The 23,307-nt window shown below is 39.6% G+C and overlaps 1 protein-coding gene across 6 annotated transcripts in view; it reads right to left on the bottom strand.

Annotated features, from left to right (window-relative positions):
- The window catches only part of ntrk2a (neurotrophic tyrosine kinase, receptor, type 2a), a 234,727-nt gene that overhangs the window by 194,816 nt on the left and 16,604 nt on the right, over positions 1-23,307 (bottom strand). For all 6 annotated transcript variants that reach the window (XM_061901553.1, XM_061901563.1, XM_061901580.1 and 3 more), the window contains exons 6-8: positions 6,963-7,096; positions 3,710-3,842; positions 3,515-3,586 (exon numbers count right to left, since the gene is read on the bottom strand). In XM_061901553.1, coding sequence (XP_061757537.1) covers positions 3,515-3,586; positions 3,710-3,842; positions 6,963-7,096 — 339 coding nt within the window. The remainder of the gene's footprint in view (positions 1-3,514; positions 3,587-3,709; positions 3,843-6,962; positions 7,097-23,307) is intronic.

Here is a 23,307-nt window from a genome sequence, read left to right as displayed (position 1 = left end):
CTGAATTGTTGCTATTTTCAAATACATTTATTTATAAAGGATTTTTGAATTGTTGCTATTTTTAGAATATTGAAAAAAAATCTTACGTACCCCTTGGCATACCTTCAAGTACCCCCAGGGGTACGCGTGCCACCATTTGAGAACCACTGCTCTAAAGTATAGTATTGTCCCTCGACAAGACACACCGTCATCAAAATGCTTGCTGAAATTTGAGGGGTGTACTCACTTTTATCAAATACGGTAGTTTCGGCGTAAACTTGCTAAAAAAAAAATTCTATATGTAACGGATTATTCTGTGGCCCACGGAAGTTACAGTAGGAAGTGGATTTACATGGCCCGATTCAGCATGGTTTACCTGAGACATGTAACGTGACGATTTAGCGGGGTGCACTATCGACTTTAGCTGCCACGTGGCAGTAGAGTGTTAAATATCTAAAAACTGTGTTTTGTGGCAATTCCAACTTTGACCACAGCGCATGTTGCTATGTGGAGCGGCGCTTTCCATTATTTTCAGCAAACAGCATTGCAAAATGATCAACCCTCCCTCATCCTCTCATGCGGAAGCTACCCAGGAGTGGGACCATAATTGCGTTGCAACTCACATTTGTTGTTGGCTACTAAAGCAGTCCCTCAAGGCTTTCAAGGCCTTTTTTTGTGATTGTTGGGGACGGCGTGGCGCAGTTGGTTGAGTGGCCGTGCCAGCAATCTGAGGGTTCCTGGTTCGATCCCCACCTTTTATCAACCGTCTGTTGTGTCCTTGAGCAAGACACTTCACCTTTGCTCCTGATGGGTCGTGGAGCTCCCGCCATCAGTGTGTGAATGTGTGTGTGAATGGGTGAATGTAGAAATAGTGTCAAAGTGCTTTGTGTACCTTGAAGGTAGAAAAGCGCTATACAATTATATAACCCGTTTACCATTGTTGCGAACTAAAAGACCTGAATTCGTGGTAGCTTTTTCCGAAAGTTGCTTTGTTTTGAGGCTTGCTTCTTGTCATTAACATTGAATTTATTTGTGCTTTTACTGATTAGTTATTGACGTTTTAAGTGTTCTTTGTAACCCTAACTTTTAAAAAAACCACACCTTTTCCCCCAAAATTTGAAAGGTAATGTGTTAATGTTTTACTCGTTTTATACCGACTTCAAAGTAGACACAAAAATGTCAGCAAAAGCACATCCTCAGACCTTATTCTCAAAAATGACTGTACTATTTTAATGCATTTTAATTAATAATAGTAGTTATAATTGCAGAAACCACCCATAGGCTTCCTTATTGTCCGCTATATGCTCTGTCGTCCACAAGTTGACGATATTCTCCATTATTGTTTTACGCATGAGAAGTGTTTTAAGCATTCATTTACGTTGCAACACATTCACCCCCACACTTTAAGGGCATTTATGAATTGTTAAGCAATATCTACAGCTGTATTTTTTTGTTGGCAAATGAGAGACGATCATCACACTACAACATCTCCGTCATGTAAATGGTGCCTCTTTATATAAATCTCCTTTTAATTGTCCTAACCTGGATAAATAAAGGTTAAATAAATATATGAATCCATGTAAAATAGAAATAAAATGTTTGTATACTACATTACCCAGAAGGCTTAGCGCCATAGGCAGGACCTGGATGTAGGACTGAGCTATGCGTAAGGACGACACTTGTTTCATTTGAGCAAATAAAACTTGATATATTGTTACACAAGAAACAAACTTGTACGAGTAATCTAATTTTTAAGTTGTGTTTTTAGTTTTTAAGTAAAACAATCTTTAGTAATTAATTACATTTATTAAAGAGTAATACCGTTAGTTATGAAATTACTTTTTTGGTAAAGTAACAACACTGCAAAAAGTCAGTGTTCAAATAAAAAAAAAGAAAATATAAAAATTTGAACTAAGCAAAATGATCTGCCAATAGAACAAGAAAATTCGGCTAGTCAAGACTTTCTAAAACAAGTACATTTAGCTAACCAGCTTAATGAACCCCAAAATACCTTAAAATAAGTATAGCCTCACTAATAACAAGTGCACTTTTCTTGGCAGAAAAAAATGAGACCTTTTTGCTCAATATGTTGAATAATATTCTTAAATTAAGTAAATGTTAGTGCCATTATCTTGACATAATGATATGCGCTCGGCATCATATGATTTTTTTTTCATGCTTGAAGGAAGAAATTATTACTTTTAAAAAATAGTTTTATATTTGTGATTGTTACTGACACAGCTTTGCAACAGTTGATATTCTAGTTTCAAGCATGTTTTACTCAATATAGGTTATAAAATCTCAGCAACAAGCTGTAATATCTTACTGAGATCATTTAGGACCAAAACACTTAAAACAAATAGAAAAATTGTTAAAAGTAATAAGTAAAAAAATATTAAAACAAACATTACTTTAAAAAAGTAGTTGTATACTTGTGAGTGTAAATGACACAGTTTCAAGCCGCCAAGGCGTGGACTATGGTGTGGTTTGTTTTCCCGTGGTGCAAAGCGGTTGGACCGGACACGACGTGAAGGTAAGGGCCTCTTTTAATCTTAACACTCAAAAGGTATTACAAAAACAAATGGTATAAACAAAAGGCGCTCTCAGAGGAGGTACAAAAACTTGGTAATGAAAACAAAAACTCGCACAAAGCGAGAACTATGAACATAAAACAAAACTTACAAACTACGGCATGAAAAACTTACTTGGACCGAGAAAGAGTATGGATCATCGGCATGGATAACATGGATGTGTAGGAGGTGATATAGGGTGAAGTCGCCAGGCTGACTGTCTGGCAACGACAGGCTCAAATAGGTGCAGTGATTTAACAGGTGCATGAGTCAAAATGAACCAGGTGCGTGACATGACAGGTGCAAACTAATTGGTAGTCATGGTGACAAAAACAAACAAGAGTGCACAATGACAGGAACTAATGGAGTCAAAAACAAAACAGAACATAACCAAACAGAACATGATCACAAACACATGACACAAGCATGTTTTTTCCTCAATATAGGTCATACAATCTCAGCAACAAGCTGTAATATCTTACTGAGATCATTTAGGACCAAAACCCTTAAAACAAGTAAAACACTCTAACATGAAATCTGCTTAGTGAGAAGAATTATCTTATCAGACAGAAAATAAGCAAATATCACCCTTATTTGAGATATTTAATTTAACTTAAATTTCATTTTTTTTCAGTGAAGTAAAAATGATGTATTTATTTTTTTAAAGTAGTCATCAGAATGCTGGTGGAGAGTAGATCTAAACTGCTATAGAGGTGGTTTGATTGATTGATTGAATGAAACTTGTATTAGTAGATTGCACAGTGCAGTACATATTCCATACATTTGACTACTAAATGGTAACACCTGAATAAGTTTTTCAACTTGTTTAAGTCGGGGTCCAAGTTATTCGATTCAAGGTCACGGTCTACTCTGGAATCCCTCCAAGTCTAGTTCCTATTGCACTGTCCTTTGAAAAGACGTACAGTTCTAAAGATGCTTAGTCAACCATCAAATTTTCATCTTACCTGCGACGCTAAAAGGAATACACCAGTGGTGGTCGGGGATGGCGTCACTCAGCTTGGTGATATTTGGAGGGACTGAGGAGATAAAAGGAAAAAAAAAAGTTAACACCAGAAGTGAAACAAGAAAGCTTGTCCTTTTCCAACTCTGCCTGGAATCCTTTGATCTAATTGGATCAAGCACATAGGGCGAAAACGTACATAGAATGTCCAACACTATGGAGGACTCCTGCTCGCCGACTATGTTCTCTGCCGTGCAACTGATCCTGCTGTTATGGTCCAACGACGACAAGTTGGACAGTCGCAACACGGAAGTCTGACCCGACGTCTCGATCTGAGAGAAGGAATACATTCAGTATCAGCACCTAGATGTGTGGTGAAGCGATGTGAAGTGACTCAAAGCGCTTTTACATAGTGAAACCCAATATCTAAGTTACATTTAAACCAGTGCGGGTGGCACTGGGAGCAGGTGGGTAAAGTTTCTCGCCCACCAAGGACACGACGGCAGTGACTAGGATGGCGGAAACGGGGATCGAACCTGGAACCCTCAAGTCGCTGGCACGGCCAGTCTAACAACCGAGCTATACAGCCCCAGATCAGGGGTCGGCAACCCAAACTGCTGAAAGAATCATATTGGACTAAAACACTGTCTGGGGCTGCAAAATAAATAAAAGCCTTCTATAAATCAAAGGCAACACATGATGTAAATTTCTATATTATGTATATTACATTATAATAATTATACTAATTATAATTTCTAGGCGCAGTCAAGGCGTTGAGGGAATCTGGTTTGGTGGCTGCAGGATTAGGTCTCGGCTTTTTGCAGATGATGTGGTCCTGGTGGCTTCATCTAGCCAAGATCTTCAGCTCTCACCGGATCGGTTCTCAGCCGAGCGTGAAGCAAACGGGATGGGTATCGGCACCACCAAGTCCGAGTCCATGGTTATCGCCCGGAAAAGGGTGGAGTGCCATCTCCGGGTTGGGGAGGAGATCTTTCTCCAAGTGGAGGAGTTCAAGTACCTTGGAGTCTTGTTCACGAGTGAGGGAAGAGTGGCTGGTGAGATCGACAGACGGATCGGTGCGGCGTCTTCAGTAATGCGGACGCTGTATCGGTCCGTTGTGGTGAAGAAGGAGCTGAGCCAGAAGGCAAAGCTCTCAATTTACCGGTCGATCTACGTTACCATCCTCACCTATGGTCATGAACTTTGGGTTATGACCGAAAGGACAAGATCACGGGTACAAGCGGCCCAAATGGGTTTCCTCCGCTGGGTGGAAGGTCTCTCCCTTAGAGATGAGAAGCTCTGTCATCCGGGAGGAACTCAACGTAAAGCCGCTGCTCTTCCACATCAAGAGGAGAGGTGGTTCAGGCATCGGGTCAGGATGCCACCTGAACGCCTCCCTAAGGAGGTGTTTCGGGCACGTCCGACCGGTAGTAGGCCACGGGGAAGACCCAGGACACGTTGGGAGGACTATGTTTCCCGGCTGGCCTGGGAAGGCCTCGGGATCCCCCGGGAGGAGCTGAACCAAGTGGCTGGGGAGAGTGAAGTCTGGGCTTCCCTGCTTAGGCTGCTACCCCCGCGACCCGACCTCCGACAAACAGAAGAAGATGGATGGATTTATATTACATTACTATCAAAATGACTGTGTCGCAGGTTTAAGCAAATCTTCGTCGATAGAAATGTTGAAATGTAATATTTATGTTATGATCCACCGCCCGGATCATATATTGTTTTGGTTTTTGAGTCCTATTGTGTTTCCTGTTTGTTTTTAGACTCTTCCGATCCCTGGTTTGGCTCTTCCTTGTTTTATCTTGTTACCATGGTTTCACATTTGTTCCACCTGCTCTTGTTTTTGACGCGCACCTGTGTTTTGATTATTGCTTTAGTATTTAAGCCTGCCTTCGACCTCAGTTCGGTCTTGATCTGTTGTTTGCTATAAGCTACACTCACGTTGGTATTTCTTCTATGTCTATACTTGTGCTAAGTTTCACCTTAGCTTCTCGTGCGCTCGGCACGTCAATTTTGGACTCTTGGACTCCTTGCTAAGTTTAGCTTTAGCTTCCCGTGCGTAGGCGCCCGCTTTCTTTTGCCTTTTGTACCAGTGTTTATTTATTTTTGTACATTCAATTAAGCCCTCACCTGCAATTCTCTTCCGATTGGTCCATTTTGCATCTTGGGCTGACAAAAAGCGCATCCAAAATGCGTCCACCGCGTGACAATTTATTCCACACATTTTTCGAACATTGGAAAACCTTAGTAAAACAGAGGCCTTTTCAGAGGATGAAATTCTTACGTTTAACTCAAGTGTTTCTGTGACTTGTGCTGAGCAGCCAGGCTCTTTCTTACGTCACACTAAGTGTTACTTTTGGTTCTATGGTTATCATCACTCTCCCTTCTGTGGTGGCATTACAAAAAGCCAAAGAATAAGCATTTAAAGACAAATCTTTGTTTTCAAAACAAACACTATTTTGCCAAAAGTATTTGGCCGCCCATTCAAATGCTGAGAATCAGGTATCCTGATCACTTGGCCTGGTGTATAAAACCAAGCACTTAGACATGGAGACTGTTTCTACAAACATTTGTGAAAGAATGGGCCGCTTTCAGTGATTTCCAGTGTGGAGCTGACATAGGATGCCACCTGTGCAACAAATCCAGTCGTGAAATTTCCTCACTCCTAAATATTCCAAGGTCAACTTTATTATAAGAAAAGTCAAGAGTTTCGACTTGTCCAGGGTGTTCCGCCCAATTGTAGCTGACCTATGCTCCAGCACCCCCCGCGACCCAAAAAGGGATAAGCGGTAGAAAATGGATGGATGGATGGAAGTGAAGAGTTTGGGAACAACAGCAAGTCAGCCACCAAGTGGTAGGCCACGTAAACCAACAGATAGAGGTTTAGCGGATGCTGAAGCGCATTGTGCAAAGACTTTCCGCACAGTCAGTTGCTACAGAGCTCAAAATTTCACGTAACTTTCCAATTAATCAACGTACAGTACGCAGAAAGCTTCATGGAATGGGTTTCCATGGCCGAGCAGCTGCATCTAAGCCATACATCCCCTAGTCCAATGCAAATCGTGGGATGCAGTGGTGTGAATCACGTCGCCACTGGACTCTAGAGCAGTGGAGATGCCCTCTCTGGAGTGATGAATCACGCTTTTCCATATGGCAATCTGATGGACCAGTCTGGGTTTGGAAGTCGCCAGGAGAACGCTACATTTCTGACTGCATTGTGCAGAGTGTGAAATTTGGTGGAGGAGGAATTATGGTGTGAGGTTGTTCTTTTAGGAGTTGGGCTTGGCCCCTTTAGTTCCAGTGAAAGAAACTTTGAATGTTCCAGGATACTAAAACATTTTGGAGAATTCCACGAGAGGGCACTTCAAGTTCATATGAGAGTAAAGGCAGGTGACCAAATACTTTTGGCAATATAGTGTATTTTATCTGTGTGTGTGAGCTGTGACCTCGTAGTTGGTAACCAGCGCCATGTTCCAGATCTGGTCCGGTGAGGGCACTCCCGAGGTCACGCAGGACAGCTGCACGTTGGAGCCCTCCATTTTGGTCACTCTGGACGGGGTCAGCCTCGCCATGGGAAGCTCTGCACGCCACCAAGAAGACGAAGAAGAGGATGACGGCGGTCAATGTTGGCGGAAAGGGACAACACACAATGAAAGAAAGCTTGGATTCAAACGGTGCCCCCTCTCCGTTTTTTAGGAGTGCACACACAGTCCACACACACAAAGACAAACAGAGAAGTGGTTCCGCTCGTTACTGATGCATGTCCACTAAGAAGCTGTTTGGACACAGCGAGACGCTTCTTTCAGTGAGTGCGCCCGCTTACACGGCTGACCAATTGGACTCACCAGGTAATATTTGACCCTTAGAACCCGCTGTTTTGCAAAATTTACTTTTTAACGATTCGAAAAGTTCAATGGCGGATATGTCCCTGTTTATGAATGCCAAACCCTGTGAACAATCAATCGTCTCCCTCGTGTGCTTGAAAGCCTGGAGTTAACTATCAACCACAGATGTGGGAACTGTGAGTTTGATCATGTTGTATTTCTTCAGTAAATAGGCTAACCTAGCAGGGGGTAGCTGTTAAAATGGGTATGAGGTCCTCAAATTATCCAGTTTAAGAAACAATTCCAATTCAAAAGTGTTTCCAAATATATACACAGTATATATATTTTATATATACATTTATATATACATACAAATATCCATACACATATATATATATATAAATGTGTGTGTGTGTGTGTGTGTGTGTGTGTGTGTGTGTGTGTGTGTGTGTGTGTGTGTGTGTGTGTGTGTGTGTGTGTGTGTGTGTGTGTGTGTGTGTGTGTGTGAATATAAATATATGTATATAAATATATACAGTGTATATATATAAATATATACACATATTCATACATACATACATACATATAGAAATATATATATACATATCCACTGTATGTATATATATATATATATATATATATATATATATATATATATATATATATATACATATATATATACATTTATGTATAAATGGGTTCTTTGACACTACTTCCACATTTACCCATTCACACACTGATGGAGGGAGCTGCCATGCAAGGCGCTCACCAGCACCCATCCGGAGCAAGGGTGAAGTGTATTGCTCAGGACACAACGGACGTCACGAGGTTGGTACTAGGTGAGGATTGAACCAGGGACCCTCGGGTTGCGCACGGCCCATACATATATATATATATATATATATATATATATATATATATATATATATATATATATATATACACACATATATACATACATATATATATACATATATATACATACATATATATACATACATATATATATACATATATATATATATATAGAGTATATACACTATATATATATATATAGAGTATATACACTATATATATATATATATATATATATATATATATATATACACATATACATGTATATATATATATATATATATATATATATATATATATATATATATATATATATATTAGCATGAAAGCTGCATATTTTGATTTTCAGCAATAGGGTAAACAATCATTTCGCAACAAACCACACCAGGTCCTATATAAAATTAAAGCCCCGGTTGAGAACGTCACAACTCTGCCCACATATGAAAGGCGTCATACGTGTTTTTTAAGGTTTGCAGCATTTAACAGCATTGAAAAGCAGGAATCAAAAAGTCAATGTTAATAGCGTAGCCATTTTTCTCTACTTTGCAGTATACTCACAGAGTATATATACAGTACTTACTAGACAGCGGCTGAAAAAATCGATTTTGACCTCAGGGGATACGATTTAGGGTCAAAGTTCATTCATCAAAAATGTGCAACCAAGCACATCGAGTCACATATCAAACTAAAGTTCCTGATGAGGACTTAGCAGATCTGTAATTATTTTTTGGATGTGACCATACATCATACTTGGCAACCTTGAGACCTCCGAATTCGGGAGATGTGGGCGGGGTTGGGGGTGCGCGGTTGAGGTGGGGTGGGTGGATGGGGCAGCGGGGGGTGTGTATATCTTCAAGTATAGCCTCTTATATATATATATATATATATATATATATATATATATATATATATATATATATATATATATATATATATATATATATATATATATATATACATATATATATATATGTATATATATATATATGTATATATATATATATATATATATATATATATATATACATATATATACTCTTATATATATATGTATATATATTATATATATATTAATATATAAGAGGCTATCTATATGTACATATATATAATATATATAATACTTGAAAATATACACCCCCGCTATATATATATAAATATATATATATATATATATATATATATATATATATATATATATATATATATATATATATATATATATATATATATATATATATATATATATATATACATATATATATATATATATATATATATATACATATACATATATATACATATACATATATATATAAACATATACATATATGTATACATATATATATACATATATACATATATATATATATACATATATATATATATATATATATATATATATACACATATATATACATATATATACATATATACATATATATATACATATATACATATATATATATATATATATATACATATATTACATATATATATATATATATATATATATATATATATATATATATATATATATATCTGTTCATGAATGAGTATATCCATTCGGCCACCGTGTTTAATGTAAAAGTCTCAATCTACAAAATTTGCAGGGCAGCATACCCTTTCCCTTCGAGCTGTCCTGGATGAAAACGAAATTATTTTTATCCAAACATTTTGGACTTCTTCTTGTACTTTTTCTTTTTACTCGCCATCGCCATGTCTCTTCTTCGTTCTTCTGCTTCGTCTATTATGTTTTTTGGACATTACTACGTGCCGTAGTTTTGAAGCAATGCATGATGGGAATCCGGATGTTGTGTGTCAGTGTATTAACGTGCCGGCTGGAATAAACACACGCTGAGAAATAGCTCCCTGTGGGCCTACTTTATGGGTTATAGATAAACCGACGGATAACGGAGACATATATAAAAGTTTCCTTTTCTGGTGAGAAACAACGCCGCCAATTGTTGTTGTCCGGGCGTAAATCGGGAGAAATTCGGGAGAATGGTTGCCCCGGGAGAATTTCAGTGTATGGCAAGTATGCCATACACAGAAAACAGAACCTGTTAGTTATTTCTTATTTAACTAGCACAAAAATACCCGAATATATTTTTGTACTAGTACTGCAATTCTTATTCCAAAAATATGTTAACAAAAATAGGGGATTTCACAGTATTTTAATGTATACCCTATGAAGAAACACATTTAAAATGTGCTATTTATTACCCTCTCAATGTGTTCTGAAGATTAGGTATGAGCTAAGCAGCTTGTGTCAATGCATTGTGACTTATTGTTGTTATGGACCAAATAAATAGGAGCCTATCAGGCCCTAAAACAGGCAGCCTGAGGAGACGATGACAGTGACTGTAGATTTAAACCGGACCGATTCCTTATCACACCCTTTTTCTTTTCTCCCACTTTCTTGTGTCCGTCAGCCTGTCACTGGCGCAATCCACTTATCACCACAGCAACCCATTTGATCACAGCCTGGAGAGGCTAAAAAAAAAACAAAAAAACAATGACTTCAGTGGCAACATGGAGGCTGTTGCCATGTTGGATTGTTGACGGCCATTCCACTGTGTTGTCATCACAACACAACGCCAAAATAAAGGATGTGACGCGACAATTATGGCCAGTTGTTGCTTATACACAACATTTCCATGCTCAGATTTACTGTGGAAACCAGCCGTGACATTTAGTGATGATAATCCCTGCGTGGCACGCGATCAGAGGCAAGGAAGGAAAGGCTAATTAGCGTGGCAGCCTCGCCTCCATTTTGGCTCAGTTACAACCCACCTGCAGCCTCTTGCAAACATCTGGCAACCCTGTTTGTTGCAGCAACCACACAATAGAAGCCTGAAGAGCAGTATGCAATGTAAATGCATTGACACACGTATTGATTTTCTGTTTAGTTTTTGGGTTAAATTTTCTGTGTATTTTTTATTTATTTATTATATATTGTATTGTACAATAGAACATATAACAAATATATGTAATGTTTTTAAAAAAATGTTAATATTTCTGATATTTCAGAAAATATTTGTATATAAATATATATTATACTTTGGGGCAAAAAAGTATTTAGTCAGCCACTGATTGTGCAAGTTCTCCCACTTAAAATGATGAGAGAGGTCTGTAATTTTCATCATTGGTACACTTCAACTGTGAGAGACAGAATGTAAAAAAAAATCCAAGAATTCACATTGTAGGAATTTTAAAGAATGTATTTGTAAATTATGGTGGAAAATAAGTATTTGGTCAACTATTCAAAGCTCTCAGTGATGGATGGAGGTTTTGGCTAAAAATCTCACGATACATGGCCCCATTCATTCTTTCCTTAACACGGATCAATCGTCCTGTCCCCTTAGCAGAAAAACAGCCCCAAAGCATGATGTGTCCACCCCCATGCTTCACAGTAGGAATGGCGTTCTTGGGATGCAACTCAGTATTCTTCTTCCTCCAAACACGACGAGTTGAGTTTATACCAAAATGGAAACATGGATGATACAGCATGGGATTGGGAGAATGTCATGTGGTCAGATGAAACCAAAATAGAACTTTTTAGTAAAACTCAACTCGCTGTGTTTGGAGGAAGAAGAATACTGAGTTGCATCCCAAGAACACCATACCTACCGATAAATGCTTTTAAAATGTAATAACGGAAAATATCGGTATGGGTTTCAAAAAGAAAAATAATGACTTTTTAAAACGCCGCTGTACGGAGTGGTAAAGAAGCAGTTGCGTCTCCCAGTCAGCAGCCCTTCCCCTCTCTCACTCTCCCACACACAACACAGGAGTTGCAGCACGACTGCAGCATGAGAAGTTTACTGGCAACGCTTGATGACCTCATCAAACCGCCGCGAGCAGAACATAACAACAACAAGGGTGTTGTTGCCAGTGTTGTTGCCAGTGCTGTAGCCATGGCTAACAAGCGAGCTCGCTCGGTGACTGACTAAGGACATGGTTTGGGATTATTTTAAAGTGTCTCTGACGGATAAAAAACTGGCATTTTGTTGCTTATAAAAGTTTGTTATTCGAGGAGGAAACAATATGTCTTCCTTTAAAATGAGCAATTTAATCTCCCACCTCTTCAAGAATCATATGGAGAAACACGATGAATACAAGCGGAAGATGGATGAAAAAAGTAGTACCAAACAGTTGTCGCTTAAAGACTTCGCCAAGAAAAAAGGAAAATACAACAAAAAACACCCCAAGGCGAAAGCCCACGTTGTGGTCAGGGGGAACGCACGCAGTATGTCAAAAGCTACAATGGAGTTTGGTGTGGCTAGTCTGCCCTGCATGGCGCACGCTTTGGATCTCGCAGTGAACAGAGGTGCCCTGTCTCAACACAGCATTTCAGAAGCTCTGGCTGACTGCTAGGCCACTTCAAGCACTCACCACTAGCTTGCAGCACATTTGTATTACTCATACAAATACATTAGAGCAGGGCAGATTATAATTTCCTGTTATACAGTATGCCAAACAGTCTTGCACTAAAGAAGGACTATGTTATTGTTTACTTAATACTCTAGTATACTCTTGACAGAAGCTGTGTGCCTTCATTGTTTTGTAGCTGTTAGTGTGTGCCTCTCAATTAGAAGGTCCCGGGTTTGATGCCAGGGTTTGTGGTCTTTCTATGTGAAGTTTGCATGGTGTCCCTGTGACTGCGTGGGTTCCCTCCGGGTACTCCAGCTTCCACCCACCTCCAAAGACATGCATCTGATAGGTTGGTTGGCAACACTAAATTGGCCCTAGTGTGTGAGCGTTGTCTATCTGATTCGGCCCTGTGATTATATGGCGACTTGTCCAGGTTGTACCTCGCCTTCCGCCTGAGTGCAGCTGGGATAGGCTCTGGTCTTCCTCCCGAGAGGGACAAGCGGTAAAAAATGAATGGATGGATGATGTAAATATTCTTGTTATTTTTTATCTACTATTTAACATTAACATTTTTTCAACATTTTTATTTATTTGTGTTCGTTCAACATACTCAGTGGCCTAGTGGTTAGAGTGTCCACCCTGAGATCGGTAGGTTGTAAGTTCAAACCCCGGCCGAGTCATACTAAAGACTATAAAAATGGGACCCATTACCTCCCTGCTTGGCACTCAGCATCAAGGGTTGGAATTGGGGGATGTATCACCTAAAATGATTCCCGGGCGCGGCCACCGCTGCTGCCCACTACTCCCCTCACCTCCCAGGGGGTTATCAAGGGTGATGGGTCAAATGCAGAGAATAATGTCGCCACACCTAGTGTGTGTGTGTGACAATCATTGGTTCTTTAACTTTAATTTAAATAATATATTTTGAAATATATACATAGTTCCTGTATTAAAAACATATAATTTTTTTTTCAATGATTAATAATTATGCATCGCAATACAAGTGTACTGCAGTGATTTTCACCTGGTGGGTCCTGAACCAAAATGTAGGTTGTTCTGGAGAAAAGTAAAAAATAAATAAATAAGATTTAATGCGCATCAAATGTTTGAACTGAAAAGAAAAACAAGTTTGCAATAACGCATCTGCTTTTACTAAAAGTAATCACTATGAAACCTGAACAATTTAATTAAACATATTTCGCTTCGTAAGACATTAATAAAATTCCCCTTCATCATTGTACCTCCTGCTGTTTTCTTTCTTTTATCAACGACATAACTCCTGTTCTGCCATAATTTGTGTTATCACGCCATCTACATATCCCTCTGTTTACTTTTATCCAACCCGAGCGTTTGTTTGCATGCAAAGGAAGAAATAAACGAACAAATACACAAAATCTCCTCTCAGGCCCGCAGACACCGGAGCCATCTGGTCTCTTTAGTGGCTTTGCTGTGTTATTTACTGCTTACATCTGCGCCTACACTGCAGTGTGTGTGCTTTGTCTTTGGCTGCACATATGCAGCATATCGGTGGACTACGACCGACATGAAAACATTTTCATCCTGGCACTGACTATAAAATGTGATCCTTAAGCAGGGGTGTCAAACTCTTTTTTTAAATCATGGGCCACGTGGAGAAAAATCTACTCCCAAGTGGGCCGGAATGGTAAAAATCACGGCACGATAACTTAAAAATAAAGACAACTTCAGATTAAAAATTTGTACAAATCATAATGTTGTTGTTTTTTTGTTTTTTTTACACTTACATGTTGCGGTTAATAGTATTCTATCTTTCAACTCATTTGGTGTTCATTTTTAATCCATCAAGATAGAAAACGTATATCAAAATCAAATTACAGTATGTTATTTATGTAATTTGCTCATTTTCCTCGACTGATGTAAGTTAAAATTAAAGTTAAAGTACCAATGATTGCCACACACACACTAGGTGTGGTGAAATTATCCTCTGGATTTGACCCATCCCCTTGTTCCACCCCTTGAGAGGTGAGGGGGGCAGTGAGCAGCAGCGGTGGCCGCGCCCGGGGATAATTTTTGGTAGAGATGTCCGATAATATCGGACTGACGACTTTATCGGCCAATAAATGCTTTAAAATGTAATATCGGAAATTATCGGTATCAAAAAGTAAAATGTGTGACTTTTTAAAACACCGCTGTAGAGAGTGGTACACGGCGTAGGGAGAAGTACAGAGCAGTTGCATCTCCCAGTCATACTTGCCAACCCTCCCGATTTTCCCTAGAGACTCCCGAATTTCAGTGCCCCTCCCAGGGCAACAATTCTCCCGAATTCACACAAATAAATGCAAGGCATAATTGGTCAACAGCCGTACAGGTCACACTGAGGGTGTACGTATAAACAACTTTAACACTGTTACAAATATGCGCCACACTGTTAACCCACACCAAACAAGAATGACAAACACATTTCGGGAGAACATCCGCACCGTAACACAACATAAACACAACAGAACAAATACCCAGAACCCGTTGCCGCACTAACTCTTCCGGGATGCTACAATATACACCCGACTCTATCCCCCGCCCACCTCAATCCCCTCATGCTCTCTCAGGGAGAGCATGTCCCAAATTCCAAGCTGCTGTTTTGAGGCATGTTAAAAAAAATTATGCACTTTGTGACTTCAATAATAAATATGGCAGTGCCATGTTGGCATTTTTTTCCCATAACTTGAGTTGATTTATTTTGGAAAACCTTGTTACATTGTTTAATGCATCCAGCGGGGCATCACAACAAAATTAAGCATAATAATGTGTTAATTCCACGACTGTATATATCAGTATCGGTTGATATCGGAATTGGTAATTATGAGTTGGACAATATCGGGGGAAAAAAAGCCATTATCGGACATCTGTAATTTTTGGTGATTTAACCCCCAATTCCCACCCTTGATGCTGAGTGCCAAGCACGGAGGTAATGGGTTCCATTTTTATCGTTTTTGGTATGACTCGACCGGAGTTTGAACTTACGACCTACCGATCTCAGGACGGACACTCTAACCACTGGGCCACTGAGTAGGTACCGACATCATGTGGTTTATTTTGTACTCATGTAGCCTCATCTACAAAAGATACAAAAAATTGCTATTGTGACATCCAGTGGACACATTAAGAACAGCAGTTTCTTTGATCCATCAATCAATCAATGAATTAATCAATATTTATTTATACAGCCCTAAATCACAAGTGTCTCAAAGGGCTGCACAAGCCACAACGACATTCGCGGTACAGAGCCCACATAAGGGGCAAGGAAAAACTCACCCCAGTGGGAATTCGGTGACAATGACTATGAGAAACCTTGGGGAGGGCCACATACATTTCAGGTCAATTTTTATACTTCGCAAACTCCTCCTCGGGCCGAATAAAAACTGTTTGCGGGCCTGATCTGGTACTCAGGCCAGACGTTTGACACCCCTGTCCTAGAGAGTAGAAATAATCTCAGAAAAGTTTGATAACATTGTATTCTGAATTCCAGCCTAATGATAGCGTGTGTTCCAAGAAGGCGTGACATGCTCAGTTATTGTTTGGAGCATCAGGATACTGTTCGTTTGCCTGCCATTGATAATTCCTATTGATCCTCTCCGCCACACCTCCCCTCCATTAGCAGAGGTTATTTTTGGCATTAGCCCTCTTAGCAGCAGGAGGGGAGGACTAGGATCCCCCCCCTTGACTGAGTGACATACGAGGAGGCTGGCAGTGTCGGGGTCAGGGTGGCAAATAATGCCCCCAAGCTGAGGGGGGGATACACCAACAACTTGAAAGGTCCAGCTGGACTGTTGGCCTTTGGTCTGTTTGTCCATTGTCTGTCTCAATGTCAGTCTGTCCACTACAGTGACGTGGGGACGCCACCCAAGCAGAGACGGACACAACCGTGCCCTCGGGCCTACACGGACCACGCACATATGTCTCGCTTTGTGGACACTTTGCAGGACACTGACACAACCTAATACCAGCCATGAACAGCATTTTACTTCCATCCATCCATTTCCTACCACTTATCCCATTTGGGGTCGCGGGGGGTGCTGGAGTCTATCCCAGCTGCATTCGGATGGAAGGCGGCGTACACCCTGGACAAGTCGCCATCTCATCACAGGGCCAACACAGATAGACAGACAACATTCACACTCACATTCGCACACTAGGGACCATTTAGTGTTGCCAATCAACCTATCCCCAGGTGCATGTCTTTGGAGGTGGGAGGAAGCCGGAGTACCCGGAGGGAACCCACGCAGCCATGGGTGGAACATGCAAACTCCGTACAGAAAGATCACGAGCGCAGGATCGAACCCAGGACATTTGTATTGTGAGGCAAACGCACAAACCCCTTCCTCCCACCTCCAAATACATGCACCTGGGGATAGGTTGATTGGCAACACTAAATTGGCCCTAGTGTGTGAATGTGAGTGTGATTGTTGTCCGTCTATCTGGGTTGCCCCTGCGATGAGGTGGAGACTTGTCCCGCCTTCCGCCCGATTGTAGCTGAGATGCATCAGCGCCACAGGGAATAAGCGGTAGAAAATGGATGGATGGATGGAAATAAAGTCTAGAACAGCCAAATATCCATCCATCCATCCATCTGCTTCCCGTTATCCGAGGTCGGGTCGCGGGGGCAGCAGCCTAAGCAGGGAAGCCCAGACTTCCCTCTCCCCAGCCACTTCGTCCAGGTCCTCCCGGGGGATCCCGAGGCGTTCCCAGGCCAGCCGGGAGAGATAGTCTGCCCAACGTGTCCTGGGTCTTCCCCGTGGCCTCCTACTGGTCGGACGTGCTCGAAACACCTCCCTAGGGAGGCGTTCGGGTGGCATCCTGCCCAAATGCCCGAACCACCTCATCTGGCTCCTCTGTAGCCAGAACTAGTATGCATATATCAACAAAAAAAACAGGTTTTTTTAAATAATGTATGAATAATGTGTCTTGTACGCTTAAAAATAGATAGATAGATAGATAGATAGATAGATAGATAGATAGATAGATAGATAGATAGATAGATAGATAGATAGATAGATAGATAGATAGATAGATGGATGGATGGATGGATGGATGGATGGATGGATGGATGGATGGATGGATGGATGGATGGATGGATGGATGGATGGATGGATGGATGGATGGATGGATGGATGGATGGATGGATGGATGGATGGATAGATAGATAGATAGATAGATAGATAGATAGATAGATAGATAGATAGATAGATAGATAGATAGATAGATAGATAGATAGATAGATAGATGGATGGATGGATGGATGGATGGATGGATGAATGGATGGATGGATGGAGAGGAAAATTAAAATTCCAACAGCAGTTTACAGAGTTGAGATCAATTTAAAAAGTAAAAAATAAATAATGGGGGTTCCCCAGGGTTCGGTCCTTGGCCCTGCACTCTTCAGCATCTACATGCTGCCGCTAGGTGACATCATACGCAAATACGGTGTTAGCTTTCACTGTTATGCTGATGACACCCAACTCTACATGCCCCTAAAGCTGACCAACACGCCGGATTGTAGTCAGCTGGAGGCGTGTCTTAGTGAAATTAAACAATGGATGTCCGTTAACTTTTTGCAACTCAACGCCAAAAAAACAGAAATGCTGATTATCGGTCCTGCTAGACACCGACCTGTATTTAATGATACAACTCTAACATTTGACAACCAAACAATTAAACAAGGCGACACGGTAAAGAATCTGGGTATTATCTTTGACCCAACTCTCTCCTTTGAGTCACACATTAAAAGCGTTACTAAAACGGCCTTCTTTCATCTCCGTAATATCGCTAAAATTCGCTCCATTCTGTCCACTAAAGACGCTGAGATCATTATCCATGCGTTTGTTACGTCTCGTCTCGATTACTGTAACGTACTATTTTCGGGTCTCCCCATGTCTAGCATTAAAAGATTACAGTTGGTACAAAATGCGGCTGCTAGACTTTTGACAAGAACAAGAAAGTTTGCTCACATTACTCCTGTACTGGCTCACCTGCACTGGCTTCCTGTGCACTTAAGATGTGACTTTAAGGTTTTACTACTTACGTATAAAATACTACACGGTCTAGCTCCATCCTATCTTGCCGATTGTATTGTACCATATGTCCCGGCAAGAAATCTGCGTTCAAAGGACTCCGGCTTATTAGTGATTCAAAGCCCAAAAAAAGTCTGCGGGCTATAGAGCGTTTTCATTTCGGGCTCCAGTACTCTGGAATGCCCTCCCGGTAAAAGTTCGAGATGCCACCTCAGTAGAAGCATTTAAGTCTCACCTTAAAACTCATTTGTATACTCTAGCCTTTAAATAGACTCCCTTTTTAGACCAGTTGATCTGCCGTTTCTTTTCTTTTTCTCCTATGTCCCACTCTCCCGGGGGTCCGGTCCGATCCGGTGGCCATGTACTGCTCGCCTGTGTATCGGCTGGGGACATCTGTGCGCTGCTGATCCGCCTCCGCTTGGGATGTTTTCCTGCTGGCTCCGCTGTGAACGGGACTCTCGCTGCTATGTTGGATCCGCTTTGGACTGGACTCTTGCGACTGTGTTGGATCCATTATGGATTGAACTTTCACAAGATCATGTAAGACCCGCTCGACATCCATTGCTTTCCTCCTCTCCAAGGTTCTCATAGTCATCATTGCCACCGACGTCCCACTGGGTGTGAGTTTTCCTTGCCCTTATGTGGGCCTACCGAGGATGTCGTAGTGGTTTGTGCAGCCCTTTGAGACACTAGTGATTTAGGGCTATATAAGTAAACATTGATTGATTGATTGATTGATTGATTGATTGATTGATAAATGGAAACAAAACAGAAAAATATTGCAATAAGAATGAAAATAAAAAGCAACAATGGGAATAAAAATATAACAGTAAAATAAGAATATAACATGAGGAACTAGGCAGTAGTAGTAAAAAGGGGCAAAATACGTAAATATGACATGTTATTATGAATGTTTCGACATTACACATATACTTACAGTATGATGCAAACATGTAAATATTACATATAATGAATGTTACTACATTACATATACACTTAAAGCGTGTATATAAAACTGAGATTTTTTTAGAGCGCTTTATAGGCAAAATCTGGCGTCTCCTGTAAGCCTGAGTGTTAGCTGACTTTTGCTAGCCTTTATTTACGAGTTAGAATGCATAAAACAGAAAACAGATATATGCGTTCTCGTCTTACACAAAGATTGTGAATGATAGATAAAATTCACAAAAAGTGCAGATCCCCTTTAACTAGAAGTAACGACAATGAATGTGCGTTTTTGACAATATGCTTATGAAGTCCTAAATGAAGTCATGGAGTCGTTAAAACAGAATTTGTATGTTTACTCTTCTCTTTTCAATAATCAACTGCAATAGCATAAATCAAAGATTTTCTATATCAGGGGTGTCAAACGTACGGCCGGCGTGATGAGTTTGCCAAGTATAAAAATAGCTGCTTTTTTTTTTTCTACGAAAGAAACTGCAGTTATAAAAGTGTCCACTGGATGTCACAATAGCAATTCTGTTAGGCAAGCAAACGGTTTATATATACAGTGTAGCAGGGGTCACCAACGTGGTGCCTGCGGGCACCAGGTAGGTAGCCCGTAAGGACCAGATGAGAAGCCCGCTGGCCTGTACTAAAAATAGCTCAAATAGCAGCACTTACCAGTGAGCTGCCTTTATTTTTTAAATGTTATTTATTTACTAGCAAGCTGGTCTCGCTTTGCTCGATATTTTTAATTTCTAAGAGAGAGAAAACTCAAATAGAATTTGAAAATCCAAGAAAATATTTTAAAGACTCAGTCTTCACTTGTTTAAATAAATTCATTATTTGTTTTACTTTGCTTCTTATAACTTTCAGAAAGACAATTTCAGAGAAAAAATACAACCTTAAAAATTATTTTAGGATTTTTACACACATATACCTTTTAACCTTTTAAATCCCTTCCTCTTTTTTCCTGACGATTTAAATCAATGTTCAAGTAAAATTATTTTTTTTACTGTAAAGAATAATAAATACATTTTAATTTAATTCTTCATTTTAGCTTCTGTTTTTTCGACAAAGAATATTTGTGAAATATTTCTTCAAGCTTATTAAAAAACTTATCAAAAAAAGTATTCTGGAAAATCTAGAAAATCTTTAGAATCAAATTTAAATCTTATTTCAAAGTCTTTTTAATTTCTTTTAAAATTATTGTCTTGGAAAATCTAGAAGAAATAATGATTTATTTTTGTTAGAAATATAGCTTGGTCCAAATTGTTATATATTCTAACAAAATGCAGATTGGATTTTAACCTATTTAAAACATGTCATCAAAATTCTAAAGTTAATCTTAATCAGGAAAAAATACTTATGATGTTCCATAAATTATTTTATTAATTTTTTCAAAAAGATTAAAATTAGCTAGTTTTTCTCTTCTTTTTTTGGTTGAAATTTGAATTTTAAAGAGTCGAAATTGAAGATAAACTATGTTTCAAAATTAAATTTTCTTTTTTTTTCCTGTTTTCTCATTTTTTAAACCATTCAATTAAGTGTTTTTTTCATCATTTATTCTCTACAAAAAACCTTCCGTAAAAGGAAAAAAAATGTACGACGGAATGACAGACAGAAATACCCTTTTTTCTAAATATGTATATATATATATATATATATATATATTTATATATATATATATATATATATATATATACATATATATATATATATATATAATATATATTCATATATATAATATATATATATATATATATATGTATATATATACAAATAAATATATGAATATAATATATATATATATATATATGTATATACATACAAATAAATATATATATATATATATATATGTATATATATACAAATAAATATATGAATATATATATATATATATGTGTGTGTGTGTATACATACAGTAGATTTATTTATTAAAGGAAAATTTAGCAAATTGGCTATTTCTGGCAATTTATTTAAGTGTGTATCAAACTGGTAGCCCTTCGCATTAATCAGTACCCAAAAAGTAGCTCTTGGTTTCAAAAAGGTTGGTGACCCCTGGCTCATGTGGCTACTCCTCCTCGACCCACGTGAAACTTAAAACCTGTCGTTTTATGTCTTCTGCTTCGAACACACCGTCGTTTGGCACCCTCGTTGCCCCAAAATGTCTCTGACAAACACGAGAACATTTATTACATCTGTTTCTTACGGTTTGTTGAGTTAGCATTGGATTGATACGTGGACATGACAAATGAGATACTTGATACCTCGAAGAGTTTACATGTTGTGTTTTTTATTCCATCCCAGAAAGACTGTGACTTAAAGTTTAATCCTGGCTTTGTCGATGCACTGAGGCTATGTCTACACGAACCCCTTAAACCAGGGGTCTCTAACTCACTTCACCTGGGGGCCGCTGGATACAGAGTCTGGGTGAGGCTGGGTCGCAAGAAAAGATTTCTTTAAAAAAATGTTGCATGTCTAGTTGTATAATGACGTTTCAAATGGTATCCCTTGAGCACCGCAACTTTCTCTGTGCAAATAAGACACGTCGGGGTGCCCCTTTGTCAACAAAGAAATATTGCATCTCCCACTTTTGCTGGAATTGTCTTTGCTCATCACAAACCTTTCTCTTCACTGCCGGCTTTGAAAAAGACACGTTTGGGGTTGTTGAATATATTTGTATTCAGCCGACGCATGGAGAATAATGTTATTTCCGCAATGTGTGTCGTTCCGCTTTTCCTCCCTACAGTAACACGGCGGTCGGTGAATAATAGCCGGGAAACTTTCGGGATAGCGAGTGCAAAAAGGTGACAGCAGCATATAGAAATATATATGGTGTTCATCGTGTGAGGCAATGCAAATTAAACAATAAAAAAAAAAAAATGACGGTTTGAATTGGTCCAGGTTCTCGGGGACTGTTATTACTGACTGACAGGTGTCGCAGTGTGACTGCAGCCAGGCACGTAAAAAAAACCCTGTCTCCATGGCAACATTTCTGTTGCTTTCACTCATTTTCCGATTTTCCACTAACGCAGGTGTAGGCAACCCAGAACGTTGAAAGAGCCAATTTGGACCCAAATAACACAACGCTGTCAACCGCCATTCATATAAAACTTGCGGGCCGTACTAACATTAAACTTTCATATTCAGGTGGGGGCCGCAAAATAACGTCTCGCGGGCCGCAATTGGTGTCTGAGAGCCCTGCCTTAAAACAAATAATTATTTAGCCTAAGCCCCGTTTCAGCCACACTAAACCCTCGTTTAAGGTAACCCTCCTCGGATAACTTTTTACACGGATAAGTAAATGGTAAACGGGTTATACTTGTATAGCGCTCTTCTACCTTCAAGGTACTCAAAGCGCTTTGACACTATTTCCACACTCACCCATACACACACACATTCACACACTGATGGCGGGAGCTGCCATGCAAGGCCCTAACCACGAACCATCAGGAAGTGAAGTGTCTTGCTCAAGGACACAACAGACGTGACGAGGTTGGTAGAAGGTGGGGATTGAACCAGGAACCCTCAGGTTGCTGGTACGGCCACTCTCCCAACTGCGCCACGCCGTCCCCAGTGCGACGTCTATTTCTTGAATCTCCGGCTCTTAGCTTTGTATGGACTCATTGATCGTTTACAAACGGAGTTCGGAGAGGAAGTGACGCCAGAAAGACACAGCCAGTGTCACAACAACCGGAGGCTAATCACTGGAAAGATGAAGGCGAGTCATCCAGACATACCCGTGTTTC

The sequence above is a fragment of the Nerophis ophidion genome, linkage group LG01, assembly GCF_033978795.1.
Source record: "Nerophis ophidion isolate RoL-2023_Sa linkage group LG01, RoL_Noph_v1.0, whole genome shotgun sequence".
Classification (NCBI taxonomy): Eukaryota; Metazoa; Chordata; class Actinopteri; order Syngnathiformes; family Syngnathidae; genus Nerophis; species Nerophis ophidion.
This window is presented reverse-complemented; position numbering and strand designations above follow the sequence as displayed.